General features: G+C 32.7%; 3 protein-coding genes and 1 non-coding gene across 5 annotated transcripts; 3 read left to right on the plus strand and 1 right to left on the minus strand.

The window, feature by feature from the left end:
• The first annotated feature begins 4,343 nt into the window (after positions 1-4,343).
• Positions 4,344-6,124, plus strand: LOC11425024 (uncharacterized). The gene is made up of 2 exons (XM_003608224.4): positions 4,344-4,769; positions 4,853-6,124. The coding sequence occupies exons 1-2, from the start codon at positions 4,538-4,540 to the stop codon at positions 5,914-5,916; spliced, it is 1,296 nt and encodes a 431-aa protein (XP_003608272.1). The 5' UTR covers positions 4,344-4,537; the 3' UTR covers positions 5,917-6,124.
• Positions 6,125-9,870: 3,746 nt separating this feature from the next.
• TRNAT-AGU (transfer RNA threonine (anticodon AGU)) lies at positions 9,871-9,944 on the plus strand. The gene has a single exon. It is a non-coding gene; the product is annotated as a tRNA-Thr (tRNA).
• A 168-nt stretch (positions 9,945-10,112) lies between these two features.
• Positions 10,113-11,938, minus strand: LOC11439084 (cell number regulator 9). The gene is made up of 5 exons (XM_003608225.4): positions 11,474-11,938; positions 11,120-11,183; positions 10,795-10,959; positions 10,636-10,701; positions 10,113-10,534 (listed from the first exon to the last, which is right to left on the minus strand). The coding sequence occupies exons 1-5, from the start codon at positions 11,749-11,751 to the stop codon at positions 10,346-10,348; spliced, it is 762 nt and encodes a 253-aa protein (XP_003608273.1). The 5' UTR covers positions 11,752-11,938; the 3' UTR covers positions 10,113-10,345.
• Positions 11,939-17,215: 5,277 nt separating this feature from the next.
• Positions 17,216-21,224, plus strand: LOC11432760 (G-type lectin S-receptor-like serine/threonine-protein kinase B120). 2 transcript variants are annotated; one of them, XM_039833744.1, is made up of 8 exons: positions 17,216-17,393; positions 17,793-18,998; positions 19,112-19,222; positions 19,336-19,568; positions 19,747-19,957; positions 20,072-20,309; positions 20,394-20,541; positions 20,639-21,224. In XM_039833744.1, exons 2-8 carry the CDS (start codon positions 17,864-17,866, stop codon positions 20,933-20,935), a joined length of 2,373 nt encoding a protein of 790 aa, XP_039689678.1. In that variant the 5' UTR covers positions 17,216-17,393; positions 17,793-17,863; the 3' UTR covers positions 20,936-21,224. The 2 variants fall into 2 exon arrangements, with proteins under 2 accessions (XP_039689678.1, XP_024638340.1); XM_024782572.2 differs by lacking the exon at positions 17,216-17,393 and having other exon boundaries at positions 17,406-18,998.
• The last annotated feature ends 23 nt before the right edge of the window (positions 21,225-21,247 follow it).

The raw sequence follows: 21,247 nt of genomic DNA on the forward strand, positions 1-21,247 counted from the left end.
AGTTCAATCAGTACTGTACAAGTAGGAACATTGATTATCGAAGACATGATAAAGTGTTGTCTGTCAAAAGCAGGTTATGAATTTTCTTTTTATGTTTTCCATTATAGTACATGTTGATGTGGTTCATCTACACTAAACAAATTGTTAAATGTTTTAATTTTTATTCTTGTGTATAGAAAAAAATTTAGAACAGAGAATTCTACTTGTTTGTCCGATGAATAATGCTAGTTATCGCGACAAATAATCTAGCGAAATTTCTACGAAAGACTATTTTACACTAAATATATTTTCTTAATTGTATCAGGAACAAAATTATATGGTTATAAATGTGTCGTGATCTCTTCAAGACAAAATCCTTTGCGAACAATAGCAATGTTGTTGCCCGATATAATCATGTTTAAACAAATGTTGATGTATAACGTATTTATAAAAAGAAAAATGCTAAGGTCACTCATTCTAACACACTCCTGTAAATTGGTGTTGGTTAGTGAAGTTATCAATGTTTTGGTTTGTTTGCCTTTGTTGTATTTTTGTTCATTTATGCTCTTAAAATGTTATGATAGGTTTAATTATGTGCAATCTCATAAGATATAGAGGTCTACTATGCAGGACTAATTTGGGGCATGCTATATAATGTTGAGTTATTTGTATTTATGTTATACTAATGTTTTGGAAATTACTACTTTCTTGAAAGAAGGAAACAAAAGCTGGAAGTAATTTGACATTCAACTTTTTTCTTTGAATTTTTCAGTTTGGACTAGCCATAGAATTTAGAAGTGAGATGTAGTGTTTACTACATCCACACCCCACCTGCTTGTAGATTAGCTGAGTTTTTTCTATGATGATTTGGTCTATGTTTGGTATCACAGTTGATATGCCAGAATCACGGTAATCCGCCGTAATTTTCCAAAAGGTACACACTATATCTTATGAAAAAACACACGTAGATCACCGTGATTTTGGTATACCAACCATGATACTAGACACACACTTGGTGGTGTAAATAGAGAACTGACTGCTTCTGGGCTGTAAAATTGTTATTCTTTGATGAAGCCCAGTTTTGTTGCCTCAAGTAGAGTCCCTATACAGCATGAGGGTTATCTCATTGCTAACCATATATATTAAATTTGATGAAAATTAATAACATGATCACAAAAATTAAAAAAAAAAAATGATGAATTGCATGTATACTAGCAGTAGTGCTGGTGCATATTAAAACAAACAGTACTGAAATATTTGCATTTCAGTTGTGTTCTAAAAATATGAAATTGCTTCTTTTGTACAGTTTATATTAACTAAACTTCTAAATGTTTTTGGAAATCAGAGTCATTCTTTTTGGACAAGGAAAAGCAATGAGTCATGTTGCTCCAAGATAGAATTTTCGTAAATAATTTTGTGGTTGCCACATTAAAGATGGAAACTTACCAAAAACCAACTCCTTTTATTACAATTTACAGATATCATCCTATAATTTGAAAATAAGCTCTCTGTCTCTTATGTCATATGCCTAAGCTCTTGTCTTTTTTCATTTTTTCCCTAAGAAGTTTAAGCCATGTAGCTAAGTTCAAATGACAGAGATACACTTTGCTTTCTTTCTTACATTGAAAGGGCAGTTGTTGCATAAGTACTATGAATTGTTTTACATTAATTGACGTCACATTAAATCTTAAATATTGATCTTGCCTAAATTTAATACTCAATTAATTAGTTGACCATCAACATACTCCCCCTGTCAAAAAATTAAAAAGCAACATACTCCTTCCATTTTTTTTTTATATTTTTTTTGTGTAGTTTATGATGTTTGCACACAAAAGAAATCATCTGAATGTTACATATTTGATTATGTTATAAAGTACAGAAGTGTTAGGTACAAGAGTTGAGAAGGTATTTCAATCCTTGTAACGAAAAATCTCATCAAAGATAATCCTTATAATGAAAAATCCCATCAAATGTGAAGATTGGAATAAATAAATGAAACGAGATAACTTTCGTGTATTAATTATCTATCCTTAATCTTTATTTTTAATATTAAAATTTAAACTCACTCCGCACTTCGTAATAAATGAAGAGGATCTTGACTTCAATTATTTTTCTATTATTTATGCTCAAACACTTGAGAAGGTAACCTCAAATTTAATCATTAGTTGATTAAGAATACCACAAATAACATCAACCAGAACAATACCTACCTTTAATTGTTAAGTACCGTCTCTACCTAACTTATTTGTTTTAGATCCAGCTATAAATATTTTAATATTAATTTCAAGTATCAATCAATATTAATATTCACTTCAATTTGCCGACCAGCATAATAATAACCAAAAAAAGAAAGATGATGTTATCAATTAGAACAACCGTTTATAGCCACACTTTTTATTTGAAAGGATAGCTGGACATTCTTAGCAACTACAAGAAACTCAAATCCCATTATCCCATTCGTTGAAATTTTTTATTTAATCTTTATATCCTAAAAAAATAATGTATTTTATATTTTAAACTCTTCTATGTCCTTTTCTCCTCACCAGACAGTACTTTTCACTGATACCAAAAAATAGGTAGCACTTGAATGATATTGTAGTTGGTGATATTAGTGATATTAACTAACTACAATATTATAAGTGACTTTCTTATTTCTCTTTCACAAGATTTTTTTTATTTTTTATACACTTGTGATATTGTGGTTGGTCAATATCACCGACCACAATGTCACCCAAGTGTTATCCGTAAAAAGAGGAGTGTCAAAGTATTAAAATGATTAACGAATTTTGCTAAAAAAACAAATCGTTCGAAAAAACAAGAATTTGATTTATATGTAGAATAATTCTTAATCATTTACACTAATCTTACGGTTGATTTCCAGATTAACAGAGCCGCCTCTCCTGATAACCGAAGATTAACATAAAAAAATAATAGATAAAAAAATGTAAAAGCACTCCATTTTTAACATCCACTTATTTATTTAATAAAATCAATATAAATTATATATTTAGAAGTAAATAACACATAAAATATGAAATCTACATAAATTTCATTCAATAGGAGAATGAACATCAAAATGACTAATGAAAAGAGAGTTTTCTAACACTCTTCTACTAAAATAAATCATTGTGCTTATTTCTTCTTCTTTTTTTGAGTAATCATGTTTGTTATCTATCAATTTATTAGTTTGTATGCAGTAATTAACGGTTCAAATTTTTAGGCATATTATAATCTCACTTTAAGCATAATTTAAAATGTTTTTATATCAATATTTATATGGTGAAAATCCGACTGGATATGCTGTCGACATAAGAAAATTACATATGCAATTAATAATAGAATATCATTAATTGATGAGTATGACAAGTGCTTTTTTAGAAGGTAACATGTTTATTAAATTCATCAAATTAGGTGATTGTTATGAATTAATCAAAAACAAATATTGTTTGAGATTAAAGATGAAGGGGGAGAAAGAGAAAAGGGAAGAAAGAAGAAATGAGTATTGCAATATAGACCTTAAAATAGCATTCACAACTATGCACGAATCATATTTATAAGTCACTTATCTTGTAAGTTACAAATTGTTCATGTATAGAGAGATTGGGTTACCACTTAAGCATATGGTGTGCTCTTTCCGTTGGTGATCAAACTCGCCTCAAAAGACATATTTTGATGTCCAAGTAGTTAACTGAGATATGTAATATATGATCATATTCGGGGGGATGGGGGGTCTATTTATGGTGACGTATCTGACGTTGAGCTCCTTGGTTGTTGCTACTTTTTCTTCTGCAATTTGATGTGGTTAGTTACGAAGTTTAATCATATGTTTGGAGTAATTAAATCTAGATATGTTGGGACAACTATCTGATTTAAATGAGCTAATAATATCTAGAAGGTGGTTAATGCTTATGGTGGTCGAGAACACCGACACTTCGTTTGTTTTTGAGATATGAACGAGGTTGCTCATGAGGCGTCGTGGAAAATCTTATCATGTGTTGCATGTTGTTTCGTATGTTATGTCTCCTGTAGTGGTGTAGGAGGTAAAATCATATGTTGCATCACGCCATGAGAAGATACGATCACCTCAATGGACTTAGATTAGATTACTTTATTAGACCTGCATGTCATCTTCTTAATGAATTTTTGATATTGGACGATCACCCATAATTGTTCCTATATTTTTTTTTTTACCAAGAAGCCATAAGATATTAATATACCTTTTTTTTTTTGAAAGAATATTAATATACCTTTTTGTAGAGTAGTACACAATAGTATTATATTAAATTTAATATTATTTATATGCTATGATTGATACGAGTATGACATTATCCTATTTTATTTTTTGAAAAAGTATTACAATTGGCACAGAACAAAGTCCAAGTGGGTGTGGGGGGGGACTGAGGTAGTCCCTGATAAATACTCCGTCGATAGAGAGCATGCAATTGCAAGCCAATAATATGCCAGCGGACAAGTTAAAGTGTCTCCCACCGAATCCAAATATATACTCCATAATAGTCCATACATAAACCTCTCTCTATTATCATCGAGAATCATAATAATGGCGTCGTCACTCCCTCACTTAGACGACGATTCCGTCTCCCCTTCCCCTCGTTCCAATCACTTCAACGACGCTCCTCCACGTGTCCGCTTCATGTGTAGTTTCGGCGGTAAAATCCTCCCCCGTCCCTCCGATAATCAGCTCCGTTACGTCGGCGGAGACACCCGTATCGTCGCCGTCAACCGCTCCATCTCCTTCTCCGCTCTTGTCCATAAACTCTCTAAACTCTCCGGTAAGAATTTCAAAACCCCTCACCTTTTCCCTTTTCTCTAAGAAATTGTTTCTCTTATCTCTTCAATTCATGATCGTGTGCAGGTATGAGCAACATAACAGCCAAGTATCAACTCCCAAACGAAGACTTAGACGCGTTGATCACGGTAACAACTGACGAAGACGTGGATAACATGATAGACGAATACGACCGCGTCACACAGAGTGAAAACCCACGAGCAGCTCGTCTTCGTCTCTTCCTTTTCCCAGAAGGAGAAGATTCACGAACCAACAGTATCAGTTCACTCTTAAACGGTTCATCTAAAAGAGAAAACTGGTTCATGGATGCTTTAAACGGTGGCGTTTCTGGTTTAGAACGAGGAAGATCAGAAGCTTCTTCTATGGTTTCTGAAGTACCCGATTATCTATTCGGTTTGGATAATAACTCTGAACTACCCGAATCACGACCTAAAGAACAACAACGACATCTTCTTCAACAGCAAGATAATGTTTCGAATTCGGATCCGGGTTCTCCTGCTCCGGTTGTTTCTTCTTCACCGTTTTGTTCTACTTCATCAGTCTTGTCTGTGCCTTCTATTCCGAATCTTCCACCGGTTAAAACCAAACTTGATAACCAAGTTTCTGAACCGGTTTTCAAAGGAAATCAAATTGAAACTGAAACGGTTTTGCAACCACAATTGAAAATGGATAATTATCAGATTAACCCTGCAATTCACTACCAACAACCTCAACCACGACCACAACCACAAGAAGGTGCTTATTCTGGTCATCATGCACAACCGGTTCCGGTTTATTATATTCAGGGTTCGGTTCAACCCGGGAATGTACCGGTTCATATGCAAGGACATGGACATTATCCCTATGTTCAACAACCATATCATCAAGTGATGCAACCTCAGGTACCAATCGGGTATCATCAAATGATTCCGGGTACGGGTCAAGTGTATGGTGCGGGGATGAGGCATGTAGCCCCGGTTCAGCCCTACAGTCCTACCACGGTGGTTCACGATGGTTTAAAACAGCAAGTGTATCAAGGTGTCCAAAACAACTCCGGTCCAGTTCCGGTTTACCAGGCGATGGTGGGGACTGGTGGGGATGAACTGCAAAGAGGTGGAACGGGTCGGGGAACCAACTCGCCGCATAATTGACCCAGTTTTTGCTTGATAAGTGTGTTTAATATTTAATTTACTTTGATTGGGGAAATGATTGCTTTGTATGAACTTTCAATTTAGTTTTTTTATTTTTATTTTTGTGAACCACTTTCAATTTTGTTTGATACACAAAAGTCCAAGAAAAATATATGCTCCATTTGATAAATAAAATTGTTTCAGGAGGTAATCTAACTCCATTTGCATATGTCCTCTTATTTTAATTACGACCATTTGTATAGTATTAGATTAGATATCAGACACTTCCTGAACAGACCTTATTTTTTTTTTTTTAGGGAACTTCCTGAACAAACCTTATAATTATGTTAGATGCCTCTTAAATAATGTTCAATTTTACTTATTTGGCCAAAACACTTGATACACGTCTTAGAGACGCATGTACCAAGAGAGAATAATTATGGTTGGTTATTTTTTGAACACTCCTAACTAATGCAGTCAGAATTGAAAATCGAGATCTTCCGTAGGATCAATCAACCGATGAAGGAACGTAAAAACAAGGAATATAACATAGTTCGAAAGTACCATAAGTAGGTTATCAATAGAGTTGAGAGATATAAACAGATGATATACAGGAAAAACAAAGGAATCAAGCAAAAAAAAACGAGAAAATAGAGGAAAACAGAGGAAACATGTAGAATTTTTGAGAGAAAACAGAGGAAACAAAGGAGAAACGGGAAAAAGCAGAGGAAAAACAAATTCAAGTGAAGTCGAAGTACGGTTGAGGTGTTTTGACACGTAGAATTGTAAGATCCTACGAACCAACACTCAATCCTAGCTACATTGCTCCTAACTTTATATTAGAACTTATACTTTTTGAGACAAATAGTAAAATGTGTCTCTTACATATTTTTAGACTAAGCTTGTGTGCTTTAAAAAAAGACTAAGCTTGTGTTTGGTATCACAATAGGTGTGCTAAAATCATGGTGACCCATTGTAATTTTTTAAAAATTATACTCTACAATTTCACCAAAATCACGATGAGTCATTGTGATTTTAATATACTTATTACTTACCCTGACACCAAACATACAGTAACTGTCATAGGGTTAACTAATAATTGTTATAAAATGTATGATCCATCTAATCAGGGACACATGCCGGAGGTTTGGGGTTCAACTGAACTCTTGAATTTTAAAAAAAAAATGCAGTTAATTATATTTTAAATTTTTAAATTTTAAACCCCATGATTTTTTTGGATCACTTGCTCTTATAATTCAAGAATTCAAAAGTTTGAACACCTCCTACTGATCATACATTGTGTTTTATGAAAAACAATCCATTTTACTGGGATAATCATAAACTAATATTGTTTGAACCTCCTACTGATCGTGCCATATTTGAATATCATTCATTGCATTTCATGAAAAACAATCCATTTTATTGGGATAGTCAGATATTAATACTTGGGTGTGTTTGGATTGACAATTTTGAAGAAAAAGGGAGGGGACATGTTTTTAAATTATGGACTATATGGCATGTTTTTCTAAAAGAATAATGCTAAATAACGTGAAAACTTTTATCCCGAAGGATCGCGAATGACGTGGTCTGTTTCTATCTTATCTATGCCAAGCCTTTTCTCTTGTCAAACTTCTCTCTTCCATACACCTCTTAAACCTCATCCTTCCCTCTTTTTCCAATTCACTACAAATCTCTCAGATTTTTTCATCTCGTGATTCTCCATCGCGCTGAACTGTCCAACAAACTCCATTCCTGGTTCTGCAATTTTAATCAATTTCCTATTCATGATTGATTAAAATTTGAAGTTGCTCTATCAATTGAAGTTGGTTTGTAATATTAATCAATGGTGGAACAATTGAAGTTGGTCTCTTAAAAGAAAATTGAAGTCGGTTTGAGCTGTTCTTATATTAAAATGTTTTAAAAAAAAATTAAAAATATAGCAAGGTTGGAGCTTTTCTTATATTAAAATGTTTTTAAAGAATTAAAAATATAGTAAGATAGCAATCGCAGAAATTCACGAGAAAACCTCTCGTGAGAAATAGCACCGCTCTTTTTAAAATACATTACGTGATTGAAGTACTATAAGATTATTTATCATATTAATACGTTAAATTTATAAAAAATATTTCGTAGTGTCTGTAATTTAAAAACGAAAACTAAACTTTAAAATTATGGTTCATTTTTTTGACGGATAAAGTTATGATTCGTATTTAAAATTATGATCCGATTTTTCACGACTTTGAGCATAAAGTGTCAAATAAATGATATTAATTTTTTTTGGGGTGGTGGTGAGGATTCTAGGAATTTTTTTTGGATTAAATGGGATAATATTTGTTTGAATAAGGAGAATAGGGGTTTGGGTGTGAAAAGATTGTGGGAGTTCAATATGTCTTTATTAGAAAAGTGGATGAGGAGGGTTTTGGAGGATAAGGAAAGTTTATGGAATGTGGTGTTGCGTGCGAAATACAGAGAGTTTGGAGGGAGGGTGTTGGGTCGATTTGGTGGCGTCAGTTAAACCAAATTAGAGCTGGTGTGGGGTTGGCTGAGTCTACGTGGTTGGTTGATAACATAGTCAGGAAGGTAGGAGATGGGAGTACCACCATGTTTTAGGAGGATTCTTGGTTGTTAAATGTTCCGCTGGCAGTGTCTTTCTCTAGACTTTTTGAGTTGTCAGAAAATAAAGGTGTAACGGTGAGGGAGATGTTTTTGTTAGGATGGGGGGTCGATGGGGGTGCTTGGAGGTGGAGACGGAGATTATTTGCATGGGAGGAAGAGTTGGTGGAGGAGCGTGTGGAACAGTTGACTAACTTTGTTTTGCAGGTAGACATGTCTGATAGATGGGTGTGGAGACTCAACTCGTCACAAGTATATACGGTGCATTCAACTTATTCTTACTTAACAGCGGTGGACACTAACATCACTGCAGATTTTGATCAATTTTTATGGCTTAAAGCGGTTCCCTTAAAAGTTAATATTTTTGTTTGGCGGTTCTTTCTGAATAGACTTGCTACAAAGGATAATCTTCGTAAGAGGAATGTTCTTGAGGCTACCAATGTTTCTTGTGGTGCTTTATGTGGTAAGGAGGAGAAAAGGGATCATTTGTTTTTCCAATGTGCTTATTATGGTCGATTATGGCTTATGCTATCGGATTGGTTAGGTTTTGTTACGGTTTTCAATGGCAATTTATATACTCATGCTAATCAGTTTTGCGCTCTTGGAGGTTTCTCAAAGAATTATATGAAAGCTTTTACTATTATTTGGATTTCGGTCTTATATACTATATGGAAAGATCGCAACAGGAGGATTTTCCAAAACCAAATTGTTCTTTTGGAAGTTCTACTTGAAAGAGTCAAACTTCAAACGTTTTGGTGGTTGAAAGCTAACTACATCTTGTTCGTTTTTTATTATTCTTATTGGAGAAAAAATCTTTTACCTTGTTTAGTGTAAAGTCTGTTTCTGGTTTTTGTTTTATGGCTCTCATAGCCTTTTTGTATTGTAATTAACTTTCTCTGGCACATCTTATGCTTGAGGGATTGATTTTTTAATATATTTCTATTAATTTCTTAAAAAAAAAAAAAAATGATATTATGCGTAACTTAACATACATGTTTTTACGTGCCATTCTTCCAAAAAAATGTGTTTTTTTACGTATCATAAATGTTTTAGAAATTAAAACACTAACAACTTATTTGTTTGTCCGTAAAAAAATTTATTTTGTTTGCCTTTATTACTAAAAAAAATATCCTCTATTAGTAGCATAGATTCAAAATTTGTCAAAAAAAAGAGCAAAGATTCAAATTATTATTCTTTTGAGAAATTTAATTTTATAATTTTTTTTCTATTATAATTTAAATTAATTAAAACTTGAACCATAATAGTTTTTAAACATGGAATATACTTTCTCCAAATATGTGATTCGTTATTGTTATCAATAAATAAATATATTTATTAACTATATTGCTGCTGTAACAAGAAGCTTTCATAGCTCAGTTGGTTAGAGCACCCGTTTAGTAAGCGGGAGGTCTTGAGTTCAACTCTCAATGAAAGCAAAATTTCACTTTTTTTATCAATTTTTCACAGCCAATATCAAGCTTTTTCTTGCTCACTTTGAGCTACGAATTTCTTAGTTATTTTCATCAGAAAGAGCTTATTTTTATGGAACATTCCAATTGAAAGTTACAATCAACAATAAGTTTAAAAAATACAAACTTAATCTATTATTGAATAGTTGTAAAACACGAAGGTATAATTCTTGTACCACCAATACAATTTACAAGACAGTAATAAAACTACATAACATGTTTGATAAAATTAGACCCCCATTTGTTGATACTTATATACAATTATGTGTAGAAATCCTCACCTATATATTTATTCTTTTCACTAAGAAATTTCATTGTATCGTAGAATGTGAATAGGACTGTTTCAAATCTTGTGCACTGCCTTTAAATCAAGATGGATTCACCTTTGTTTTTGTTTCAATACAACTCTCATTGATAGTCTTGATGGTAATAATTGGAGGAGGAAGTAACTCAAAGTGTGCTTTACTTTTTTCACCAAAACCACCTATGCAATTTGTGTCACCTCGACCATGCCAAGTACCATTTTGAACATTGTTCATCTCCAATGTTCTAGACTCCTGCATCATATTACAAACATTAAAAAATTCAATACTATGTGTATGAATACTTCAATTATATTATACTTCAAATTGAGAATAGATTGAATTTCGAAAATGACCTGAGATAATGTACAACAAGGGCATGCAAAATGGTAAACACAATCGTCCAAGGAACTCTCACTATCCTGCATAGTTGGTTGATGAAAGTATAATACATTATTACAAGAAAATAAATAAAATATATAACAATGTCATTACATGAAATTAAAAATTCACACCTTGATGTTGAATTTCTTTCTTATAAGTGTCCGAAATAGCCCTAAATATGCACCAACACAAATAATGAAGGAAACAGCCAAATAGAGAAAGCAATGACGTCTTGTGACAGCAAAGGCAATGAAATTAACGAAGAAACCAATTGCAAGAATCAAATAAATTGTTGCCTACAAAATAAGACAAAGAAACTTCAAATTTCAGAGTCATATAAAATAAAGTGACAAATTAAAACATAGAAAATTGCCAAATCCATTAGTAGTTGAATCATTTTTAACAAAGCATAAACACCCTTTGACTAATTAATTTTCAATGAACTCAAATATAGACCTGAATGAAGCAAGAACCAAAACCAGCTCTCTTCATGTTCTTCCCAAATCGGTAGCAAGGACAACTGCAACACCCAAATGTTTGATTGTTAACAAAAAAATGTTAGCATTTTATTACAAAACAAATCAATAAAAAGGGCTACAAAAATGGCCGAAAATGAAGCATTCATATTCCAAAAGAAAGAGTCAGTGCATGTTTGAATAAACGCGTTAATAAAATTACGGCAACACCGTGATTTTTGAAGTTTTAAAATGTAGTTTTTGTTAAAATCGTGGTGGCCACCAGAATTTTTACGATCTCACCGCAATCTCAAACATGCACTTAACGTATAAAATATGAATGTAAATTGCTTACATTATGGATTCTAGAGCAATGCGACGATGATCGAAGCAATCAAAAAGTTCACCTTCCCACATCCTCAAAACCCCACCAAAAACCCCACTTTCTTCCTCTTCTTCTTCCATGGATCCTAGCTTCCCCCATTTCCCTTGAGAAGCTTTCAAAGCCACAGAAGAACACAATACATCAAAGTCCAAAACTGCTTTGTTCTCCAACAATTTCTCCTTCTCTTCTTCCTCTTCTACCTTCCTCTCTTGTTTCTCCAAATCCTCCATTGCATCAAATTTCAACATCCTCTCTTCCTCCTCCTTTTTGTTAATATAATCAAAATTTTATTGTAAATGCTAATTAATATGTTTCAAGACAACTTTGAGATTTTTGCTTTATAGGATTGTTAAGTATGGGAAAACATACAAGATAAGATAACGACGATTCTTTTGTTGTTGTTGGTGTGCGTGGACAAACTAATGAATCTTTTGAGTTGGCATGTAACAATAGTTGTTATTATGGGACCTAAAATATGTCTCCATTATAATGGGTGTAGCTGTTGCCACGTGTACATGTTTTTATTTTATTTTATATTTTTTTTATTGTTCTTATATTCTTATTCTTATTATAGCACCATAATTGTCCAGTCAAAAAGAATATCCACAATAATTGATAAATTGAATATATACTTTATTTGTGGTGGGTATACTTATATTTTAATATTTAAATAGTTATTTTAGTGAGTAAAAAAAAAGATTTTGTTATTTTAGTAGTCAAACAGTCAACATTGTTGCTAAAAATAAATCAAATATCTAAAGAAGCCAAACTCATTCTTATCCACAAAATTTTTTAGTTACTTCAGGCCATTGCCTATATTCGTTATGCCTCCTCCCAAATTCGATTATTGCTTTGATTTTGGAGAGGTAAGGTTGATACTTGACGTTTTGGAATGGACACTTGGATAAGAATTTTGCTGTACTAATAATAATATTATTGTATGTCAACGATAAGGTGTCATTTTGAATTTTTTTAATTGTTATCATTGGAATAAATAATACAAGTTGAAATCTTGCACTTAAAAATATATAGTGAAAGGCCCTTAAAAAAAATATAGTGAAAGGTTTTTCTCTCTCTTTCTTTAGAGCAAAAATGTACGAGTTTTTCTAGCAACACCTCAAGCAAATATATTTTATATTTATCTTTCCAACCACTGAATAATTTTTTACAGTTTTTTTTTTTTTTCATTCAATTTGTTTTTTTTTTTTTTTTTTTTTTTTACAGTTTTTGCAACAACATCTATAGTTTGGACAGCTAAATTAATATAATACAACGTTAAATTGATGGTAAAGATGCTGTGAAAAAAGTTTTTCTGTTATTCAGTTATGGTAACAAATAGCTATTCTGAACTAAAAATCCATTTACACGTTATTTAATAATAACATTAGATAAAACCTAGTTCTATGTTTCTTTCTTTTTAATAATAACACAATGAAGATTTGAAAGAATACTAACGCATAATTTACTTCCTCAAAATGTTTTAATTTTTTACTTCTGTATAAGAACAGTTTTCTCTTATGACTACCAATGCACTATATGGTCAATTTTCATTTTGACAAAACCATATAAGTGCTGAGTGATTGCACTTTCACAAGTTTCTAAAATACTAAATTTGTTTTTTGAAGTTCACAATAACACCGTTGAACAAACATATTTTTAAGACATCATTTATTTTAGAAATGAAAACAGAAAACAAAGAAATAGAAAGTAAAAAGAGTCTAAATTAGTCACTCATCCTTTTTCAAACTCTAACATTTAACCATAAAATTTAGTCATTGTTTCCACTCTTTGTTGTCTTGCAATCCTATGAAGATATCTTTATTACAATTTACAGGTGCATATTGTCTATTCCTTTTCACATGGTGTTGAGTATGACTCACAGGCATATAAGAGGGGCTAGGAAGCGGAGCGAGTGTAGCGACCATCGTCCCCGCCCTTGCGTTTGGACCAAACGTGCGTTAGGTCCAACTCTTTGTTATGAGGGGCGATTGGGGTGCAGGAGGCGATAGATCCCACGATACGGTACAGAGATATTATAGGCTTGTAACACTGTAAAACCTAATTCATTCAAGTAGTAATGCAGAACTATCACCGCTATGGAAGCTTTTCTCTTGATCAAGAGAAAAGTTTCTTGACCAAACTGCGTAAACAAACGATCATATCGATTGTCTTGTGATTTATTGTTTCTTTTATTCTTATTTTATTTTGACTAATTGTTGTTCTAACACATGGAATATCAATGAAATTGTGTTGAGTCAAAACTCAGAAGTGTTGCGCAAGTAATGTCATTTGCGTTCAAATTTACAATGTTGTAAAATTTGTGATACTTTGATTGCACACTAAGTTAACCTGTAACTAACGAACACGATTGAATTTAGCCAACATTAATTATCGGCAATTGTCAAACCTGATTTGAAGCTGAAATTTAAAAAATTGACTTGAAGCTGCTTAAAAGTTTCAGGTTCTAGGCCAAATAATATAAAAAATTTGCCTCATCCATAAAAGTTACAACACACAACAATAATAATAATAAAAAGACCATCCACGACAGAGCACCTTAAATTGGGTGCTTAAATGGGTCCCCTGTATCTATATCATTAATTTTACTGTAACACTTAATAAGAACCAATTTTCTCCAACACAACACTTCAAAAGAAATTATTAAATAGGTCCCACAAATAATTCTATATCATTACATTTCAACAAAATTTATTTAATTTATTAAGATTTATTAAATATGACCAACAAAAAATGAAGAGAGAGAGGGTGCTTCCATAGGCACCCTTCTCCATAGATACCCATATGTTTTACTCCACAATGGAGGTGCCTATTTAATGTGTGGTGCTAAATAGGTTAAGTAGATGATGGCATTCAAATATGGCAACATCAATATTTAAGGTATGATGCAATCAATTAAAAATATACATTTTTGAGCCTATTTTAATTGCGAGTCTAACTAGCTTGTTATGATTCTCATAGAATCAAACCAACACTTGCCACAGCAATTCCAGCACTGAAAATAAGTAAAAATGTAAGAACAGGTGAGGAAGTGAGAATCTCATCATGGAAAAGCGTCTCTGATCCATCCTATGGAAGCTTTTCTCTTGGTCTTGAAACTGGTTATGTTACTGAATTGTTCATATGGAATGGTACACTCACTCCCTTTTGGAGAAGTGGTCCTTGGAATGGTCATGTTTTTATTGGGACACCAAATATAATCAGTTTGTTCCGGGACGGTGTTAGTTTGGAAGAAAAATGTAATCAGTTGTGTTATTCGAACAACTAAAATTTGACGTGGTTAATGCATTTCATAGAGAAGTTTAATTACGTTCAGTAAATGATTAATAAGTAAATCGGATGTTAAAACTCATTAACCATCAACATAACTTCATTAACGGCGGACTTGGATGCGATTAACCAAAATTTTCAAGAGTTTAAATCTACAAGTAGTTGAACACCTAGAAATTATGGTTAATCATGTGAAAATTCATACTTAATGAATTAACCACTTATTTAAATAGCGTTAACCAATTAAAAAGTTGGTGTGAAAATTGACAAGTTTTAGTCGCACAAAAATCATTTTATGTATCAAGTGTTTTTTTGTACAATGAATACCTATAGGTTGTTATCAAATTCTTAGGAAGGCCAATAAATCCCTGTTTGGTGGTTAAACTTTTTCTCATGTTTTATTTTTCACTTCAATTAATAAACATAAGAATGTCTTTATATGACTTACAAGAGCATCATACATTTTGGCATAGGGGTAAGGGTTATCACTCAGAAAATATGCTTGGCCAGGGTGGTTTTGGTCCAGTGTACAAGGTAATTTGAATTTATCAAAGTTCATCATTATATTCCGAGTCACAAGCATTTCAATTTATAAGTTTTTCTATTTTATTGTTAGGGAAAGTTTGAAGATGGACAGGACATAGCAGTTAAAAGACTTTCAAGGAATGGAAGAGTTTCTAAATGAAGTGGAGGTGATTTCTAAGCTTCAACACAGGAACTTAGTTAGACTTCTTGGCTGCTGCATTGAAGTAGAAGAAAAGATCTTGGTCGATGAGTACATGCCAAAAAAAAAGCTTGTATTCTTATCTCTTCGGTTAGTTCTCATAAACTTCTGCATATAGCATAGTTGACTTAAAAGGTGATTTAGCAGTAACATAGGAAATGAAACATGCTAATGAGTCTTTAGTGGTTCAGATTTTTTTCTTTATTGTATAATGTTCTCACCTTGTCTTACACATTTTTAAGTCTTAATTTCTTTGAATTATTTGTGCAGACAGTGAAGTGAATGGCAAGACAGTGAAGTGAATATTAGATTTTGGTACGGCTAAATTATTAGATTTTGGTACGGCTAAATTATTTGGAGACAGTGAAGTGAATGGCAAGACAAGAAGAATTGTTGGAACATAGCAAGTATATGCCTTCCTCTTTGTCCAACAAATATAGTAGAAAATACTAAGAGCATAGACATTTGACCTTTAAATGCAGTCGCTACATATCTCCAGAATACGCAATGCAAGGAATTGTTTCCGAGCAATGTGATGTCTTTAGCTTTGGAGTATTACTACTAGAGATTGTTTTTGGTAGAAGAAACACAAGTCTTTTTGAAGATACAGAATCTCTTACACTTATAGGATCTGTAAGTCCCTCATCATGGTTCCTTTGCAGTATTTTTATTTTAAAAATTGACTTTACTTGTAATGTTTTGGTATTAAACTTTAGCTGATAGCATGATTTTTTCCTGTTAATGTTTTTAGGCATGGAGATTATGGAACAGTGACAACATTACATCACTAGTAGATCCACAAATGTATGATCCAAGGTTTTACAAGGATATATTTAGGTGTTTGGCTGTGCATATGGACTTCTGTGTGTACAAGAACATATTTGCTAAAAGATAAATATTGGACAAAACATCACAAGACAAATAACATAGGACAAACTTTTAAGGTATTGAACTTTTTTGTTGTTTACTATGTTTGGTAGACAAAATATTATACTTGAGACAAAAAATTGTAAAATTTTCAAGTCTCTTGCCCCATTATTTTTTAGAATATCAAATGCATCTCTCCCTTATTATACTTGTTAGTTATTACATCTATAACATTGATATTTGGACGCTGTTGTTACTTCCTAACAGTCATTATCCACCTCAGTTTATCTCTCCTTTTCTCTCGTATTACCAACTTATCACATCTATCATATCATTCTGTCTTATTTCTTTCTCTCTCAAGTCCCAAAATATATGGTCACAACCCCAAATAAAAAACACTTAAACACCTTACATCAAAAGAAAAAAATGAAAACAAAAATAATTTAATTACATTAATAAACATCATTTAATTTTTTCATGTGCAGATAGAAGAGTTGCTCTTTCGTTACATCTATCGCATAAACTGTTTATTATTTCTTTCTCTTATCCTAAATGGATGTTGATGTAGACAAATAATTTTCCTTTTATAAATTCATGGAATCTTGATCAATGTATACCTTTTCGACACAAATAGTCCTGGAGTATTTCCTATTTTATGATTATTCTTCTTTCTCGGTTTCTCCTCTTTCTCAACTCTTGAATCTTTACTGTACAAGATGTTTATTTATTATTTTCTTGTTCAATATTTCACAAAATTACAAGATATACTTGATATTTTAATTATTTTTTATCGCAGTCAAACTTGTATATCAAGAAAGCCGCCTCCATAGAAAGATAATAATTGAAGAACCAGAACCAGGTTTTATGTACACCGTTGGAAAGGAAAATATCCCCCTCCACTAAACTACTTTATAGTATAAAGTTTATACTATTCAATAATATTCAACTAGTTACAAAAAGTTATCACAACTTGTTAGATTATGGTGGCGAATAAAACAGTTAATTAACAAGGTGGAACATTTTTCATTTTATATTTCAACTAGTCTAACAACTATGCTGATGCTATCTCAATTTCGTCACATTTTTTCACCTAATTATCTCTATCCTCAAAAAGTGGTGCTGGTGAATTTTCACTATCAATACCACCTAAACTTGTCAAATCAATTATTCTCCATATGTGTATTATCATTGCATTTTCACCTACTTTCTCACATACCAAATTTCATTTTTCAAACTTCTTCTCCTTTTCATATTTGATCATTAATATTGGTAACGCATAAAACTATATAGTATTATTCTATTCAATTTCAAAAAACATGAGCATGATCATAGGATACAACAAAGTTTCATTCTTCATGTTGTTGTCTTTCTTCTCTTTTCTCTGTTTTTATCCTCTGTTTTTGCATGCAGCAAACTTTATCACACAGAACCAAACTATCAAAGATGGTTCCACTTTGGTCTCAGAAGGTCTCAGATTTGAAATGGGTTTCTTCAGTTTTAACAACTCTTCTTCAAGATACGTTGGAATTTGGTATTACAACGTTACTTCAGCGTATGTTTGGGTTGCAAATAGAGAAAAACCAATCAAAAACAGAGAAGGTTTTATCACAATAAAAAATGATGGTAACTTAGTTGTTCTTGATGGACAAAACAACGAGGTTTGGTCAAGCAACGCATCGAAGATTTCGATAAATAATTCACAAGCTGTTCTTCATAATAATGGAAACCTTATTCTTTCAGATAGAGAAAATAACAAAGAGATTTGGCAAAGTTTTGAAGATCCAACTGATACATATCTTCCAGGTATGAAAGCTCCGGTGAGCGGTGGAAATGGAATTGGGAAGGATGCAACTTTTTGTTCATGGAAATCAGAGAATGATCCTTCATTAGGAAACTATACAATGAGTGTTGATTCTGAAGCATCGCCGCAGATAGTGATTATGGAAGGAGAGAAAAGAAGGTGGAGAAGTGGTTATTGGGATGGTAGAGTTTTCACAGGTGTACCAAATATGACAGGAAGTTATCTTTTTGGTTTTAGGCTTAATACAAATGATACTGGAGAAAGGTATTTTGTATATGAAGCATTGGAAAATAGTGATAAGGTAAGGTTCCAACTTGGATATGATGGATATGAGAGACAATTCAGGTGGAATGAAGAAGAGAAAGAATGGAATGTGATACTAAGTGAGCCTAATAAGAAGTGTGAGTTTTATAATTCATGTGGTAGTTTTGCAATATGTGATATGTCTGATTCAAGTTTGTGCAAATGCATAAAAGGGTTTGAACCAAGGGATGTGAAAAGTTGGAATAGTGGGAATTGGTCAAAAGGGTGTAAGAGGATGACTCCATTGAAGAGTGAGAGAGGTGGTAATAGTTCTGGTGGAGATGATGGTTTTTTGGTGCAAAAGGGTTTGAAGTTACCTGATTTTGCACGTTTGGTGAGTGCTGTTGATAGTAAGGATTGTGAAGGAAATTGTCTGAAGAATAGTTCTTGTACTGCCTATGTAAATGCTATTGGAATTGGGTGTATGGTTTGGCATGGGGAGTTAGTTGATTTTCAAAGGTTAGAAAATCAAGGAAATACACTCAACATTCGTCTTGCTGATTCTGATTTAGGTAAAGAAAAGATTCATTATTTTTAATTGGTAACATTAGTTTCCCAGTTTTGATGTCAGGTTGTAATGTTAGCATGAAAATGATAACATAAATATATATGTCTTCAAATACAGGTGATGGGAAGAAAAAGACCAAAATTGGGATAATATTAGGTGTTGTCGCGGGGATTATCTGCCTTGGAATCTTTGTATGGCTTCTATGTAGGTTTAAGGGAAAACTCAAAGGTAATATTTATTTCCTAAAGTTTATTATTTTGTCTTTGATGAATCACTAGGTATTACATGCTGTTTCTCAATGTTGACTTGTATAACTCTATTCCTTTTCTATTTTCCCACAGTTTCCTCAACTTCTTCTACTTCCAACATTAATGGTGATGTACCAGTTTCTAAACCAACCAAGAGTGGAAACTTATCAGCAGGATTTTCAGGATCAATTGATCTTCACTTAGACGGGAGCTCTATAAATAATGCAGAACTTTCACTCTTCAATTTTAGTAGCATTATAATTGCAACAAACAATTTCTCAGAAGAAAACAAGCTTGGACAAGGGGGATTTGGTCCTGTCTACAAGGTAAACATGTAACTGTTAAACTTACCTTTCTGTAATATGTTAAAATATATATTTCTTCCCAAATGTAACACTCATTTTTAATTTGGTCCTGATTCAAAATGTAATTATATTTTCAGATTATTATGGTCAATGTATCTGTGTTACTATTAAAACGCTTAACTTTTATTCTATTTATCAGGGAAGGCTTCCAGGGGGAGAACAAATCGCGGTCAAGAGGCTTTCTAGATTGTCGAACCAAGGTTTAGACGAGTTCAAGAATGAAATGATGCTAATAGCTAAATTACAACATAGAAATCTTGTTAGACTATTGGGATGTTCAATTCAAGGGGAAGAAAAGTTACTTGTATATGAATACATGCCAAACAAAAGTTTGGACTACTTCTTATTTGGTATGTTTCTTCGCATCGAATCTGCACAAAATTTTCAGCAGTTTAAATTTGGACGAGTGTGAAACAGAATTATCAGCACATTTGCATAACAATTGGTTTTTCTGGCTTTTGCAGATCCAGTCAAGAAAACAAAACTAGACAGCTCAAGACGGTATGAAATCATCGAGGGCATTGCAAGAGGACTACTTTATCTGCACCGAGATTCACGTCTTAGAATAATCCATCGAGATCTAAAAGCAAGCAACATTTTGTTGGATGAAAATATGAATCCAAAAATTTCAGACTTTGGCTTGGCAAAGATATTTGGGGGAAATCAAAATGAAGGGAATACAGAGAGAGTAGTTGGAACATAGTAAGCATATATGCTTTGATATTATTATTTTTCTTGTGTAAATATATAATCCTCTTAATATAACCCTATGTGTACGTGGTGTAGTGGATATATGTCTCCAGAATACGCAATGGAGGGTCTATTTTCAGTCAAATCTGATGTATATAGTTTTGGCGTACTTCTACTAGAGATTGTGAGTGGCCGCAAAAACACTAGCTTTCGTGATTCGTATGATCCAAGTCTCATAGGATATGTGAGTGTCTCCTCTTTTACATTACCTTATGATTTTAACAGCTAACATTTATTTTGAAACAAAGGGAGTAATGTTTTTTGTGATGAAATGACTGTAGGCGTGGCGTCTATGGAATGAAGAGAAAATAATGGAGCTTGTCGATCCGTCCATAAGTGATTCAACTAAAAAGAGTAAAGCTTTGAGATGCATCCACATAGGGATGTTATGTGTGCAAGATTCAGCATCTCATAGACCAAACATGTCCTCAGTGGTGTTGATGCTTGAAAGTGAAGCAACAACTCTTCCCTTGCCGGTCAAACCTTTGCTCACTTCCATGAGGAGATATGATGATACAGAAGAATTTAATACTGAACCTTTTGATGCCTCAGTTGATCTGACTGTCACAGGGAGATAGATGCAAACAATCCCCTTAAAATAGAAAACCTAGTTCCATACAATAGCATTATGTACATGTCATTTGAATTTGTTTATAGATATTTACTCTAATGTGTGGTCATGTATTGTATATAAAGTTGTATATTATTATTGTGTCCTGGTTATATACCGTTGTAATAAGATGTAGGAAACAAGGAATGAAAGCTGTTAATCTAAACAGCAACAACCCAAAATTATCATGGCATCTCTTGAAGCGTAGGATGCAACCTTGACATTGAAAAATATTAGTTAAAATAGTTTATTTGTTAGCTTTTCCTATTAGAGATTATAA

Source organism: Medicago truncatula, chromosome 4, assembly GCF_003473485.1.
Source record: "Medicago truncatula cultivar Jemalong A17 chromosome 4, MtrunA17r5.0-ANR, whole genome shotgun sequence".
Classification (NCBI taxonomy): Eukaryota; Viridiplantae; Streptophyta; class Magnoliopsida; order Fabales; family Fabaceae; genus Medicago; species Medicago truncatula.

What these genes read in the sequence shown, in the direction of transcription:
- LOC11425024 (XM_003608224.4), top strand. Translation starts at nt 4,538, where the DNA reads ATGGCGTCGTCACTCCCTCACTTAGACGACGATTCCGTCTCCCCTTCC. An exon ending in TAAACTCTCTAAACTCTCCG is followed by an intron (nt 4,770 to 4,852) that starts GTAAGAATTTCA and finishes GATCGTGTGCAG; the next exon opens with GTATGAGCAACATAACAGCC.
- LOC11432760 (XM_024782572.2), top strand. Translation starts at nt 17,699, where the DNA reads ATGAGCATGATCATAGGATACAACAAAGTTTCATTCTTCATGTTGTTG. An exon ending in TCTTGCTGATTCTGATTTAG is followed by an intron (nt 18,999 to 19,111) that starts GTAAAGAAAAGA and finishes CTTCAAATACAG; the next exon opens with GTGATGGGAAGAAAAAGACC. An exon ending in ATCCAAGTCTCATAGGATAT is followed by an intron (nt 20,542 to 20,638) that starts GTGAGTGTCTCC and finishes AAATGACTGTAG; the next exon opens with GCGTGGCGTCTATGGAATGA.
- LOC11439084 (XM_003608225.4), bottom strand. Translation starts at nt 11,751, where the DNA reads ATGTTGAAATTTGATGCAATGGAGGATTTGGAGAAACAAGAGAGGAAG. An exon ending in ATTGCTCTAGAATCCATAAT is followed by an intron (nt 11,184 to 11,473) that starts GTAAGCAATTTA and finishes TGGGTGTTGCAG; the next exon opens with TTGTCCTTGCTACCGATTTG. An exon ending in TTGGTTCTTGCTTCATTCAG is followed by an intron (nt 10,960 to 11,119) that starts GTCTATATTTGA and finishes CTTATTTTGTAG; the next exon opens with GCAACAATTTATTTGATTCT.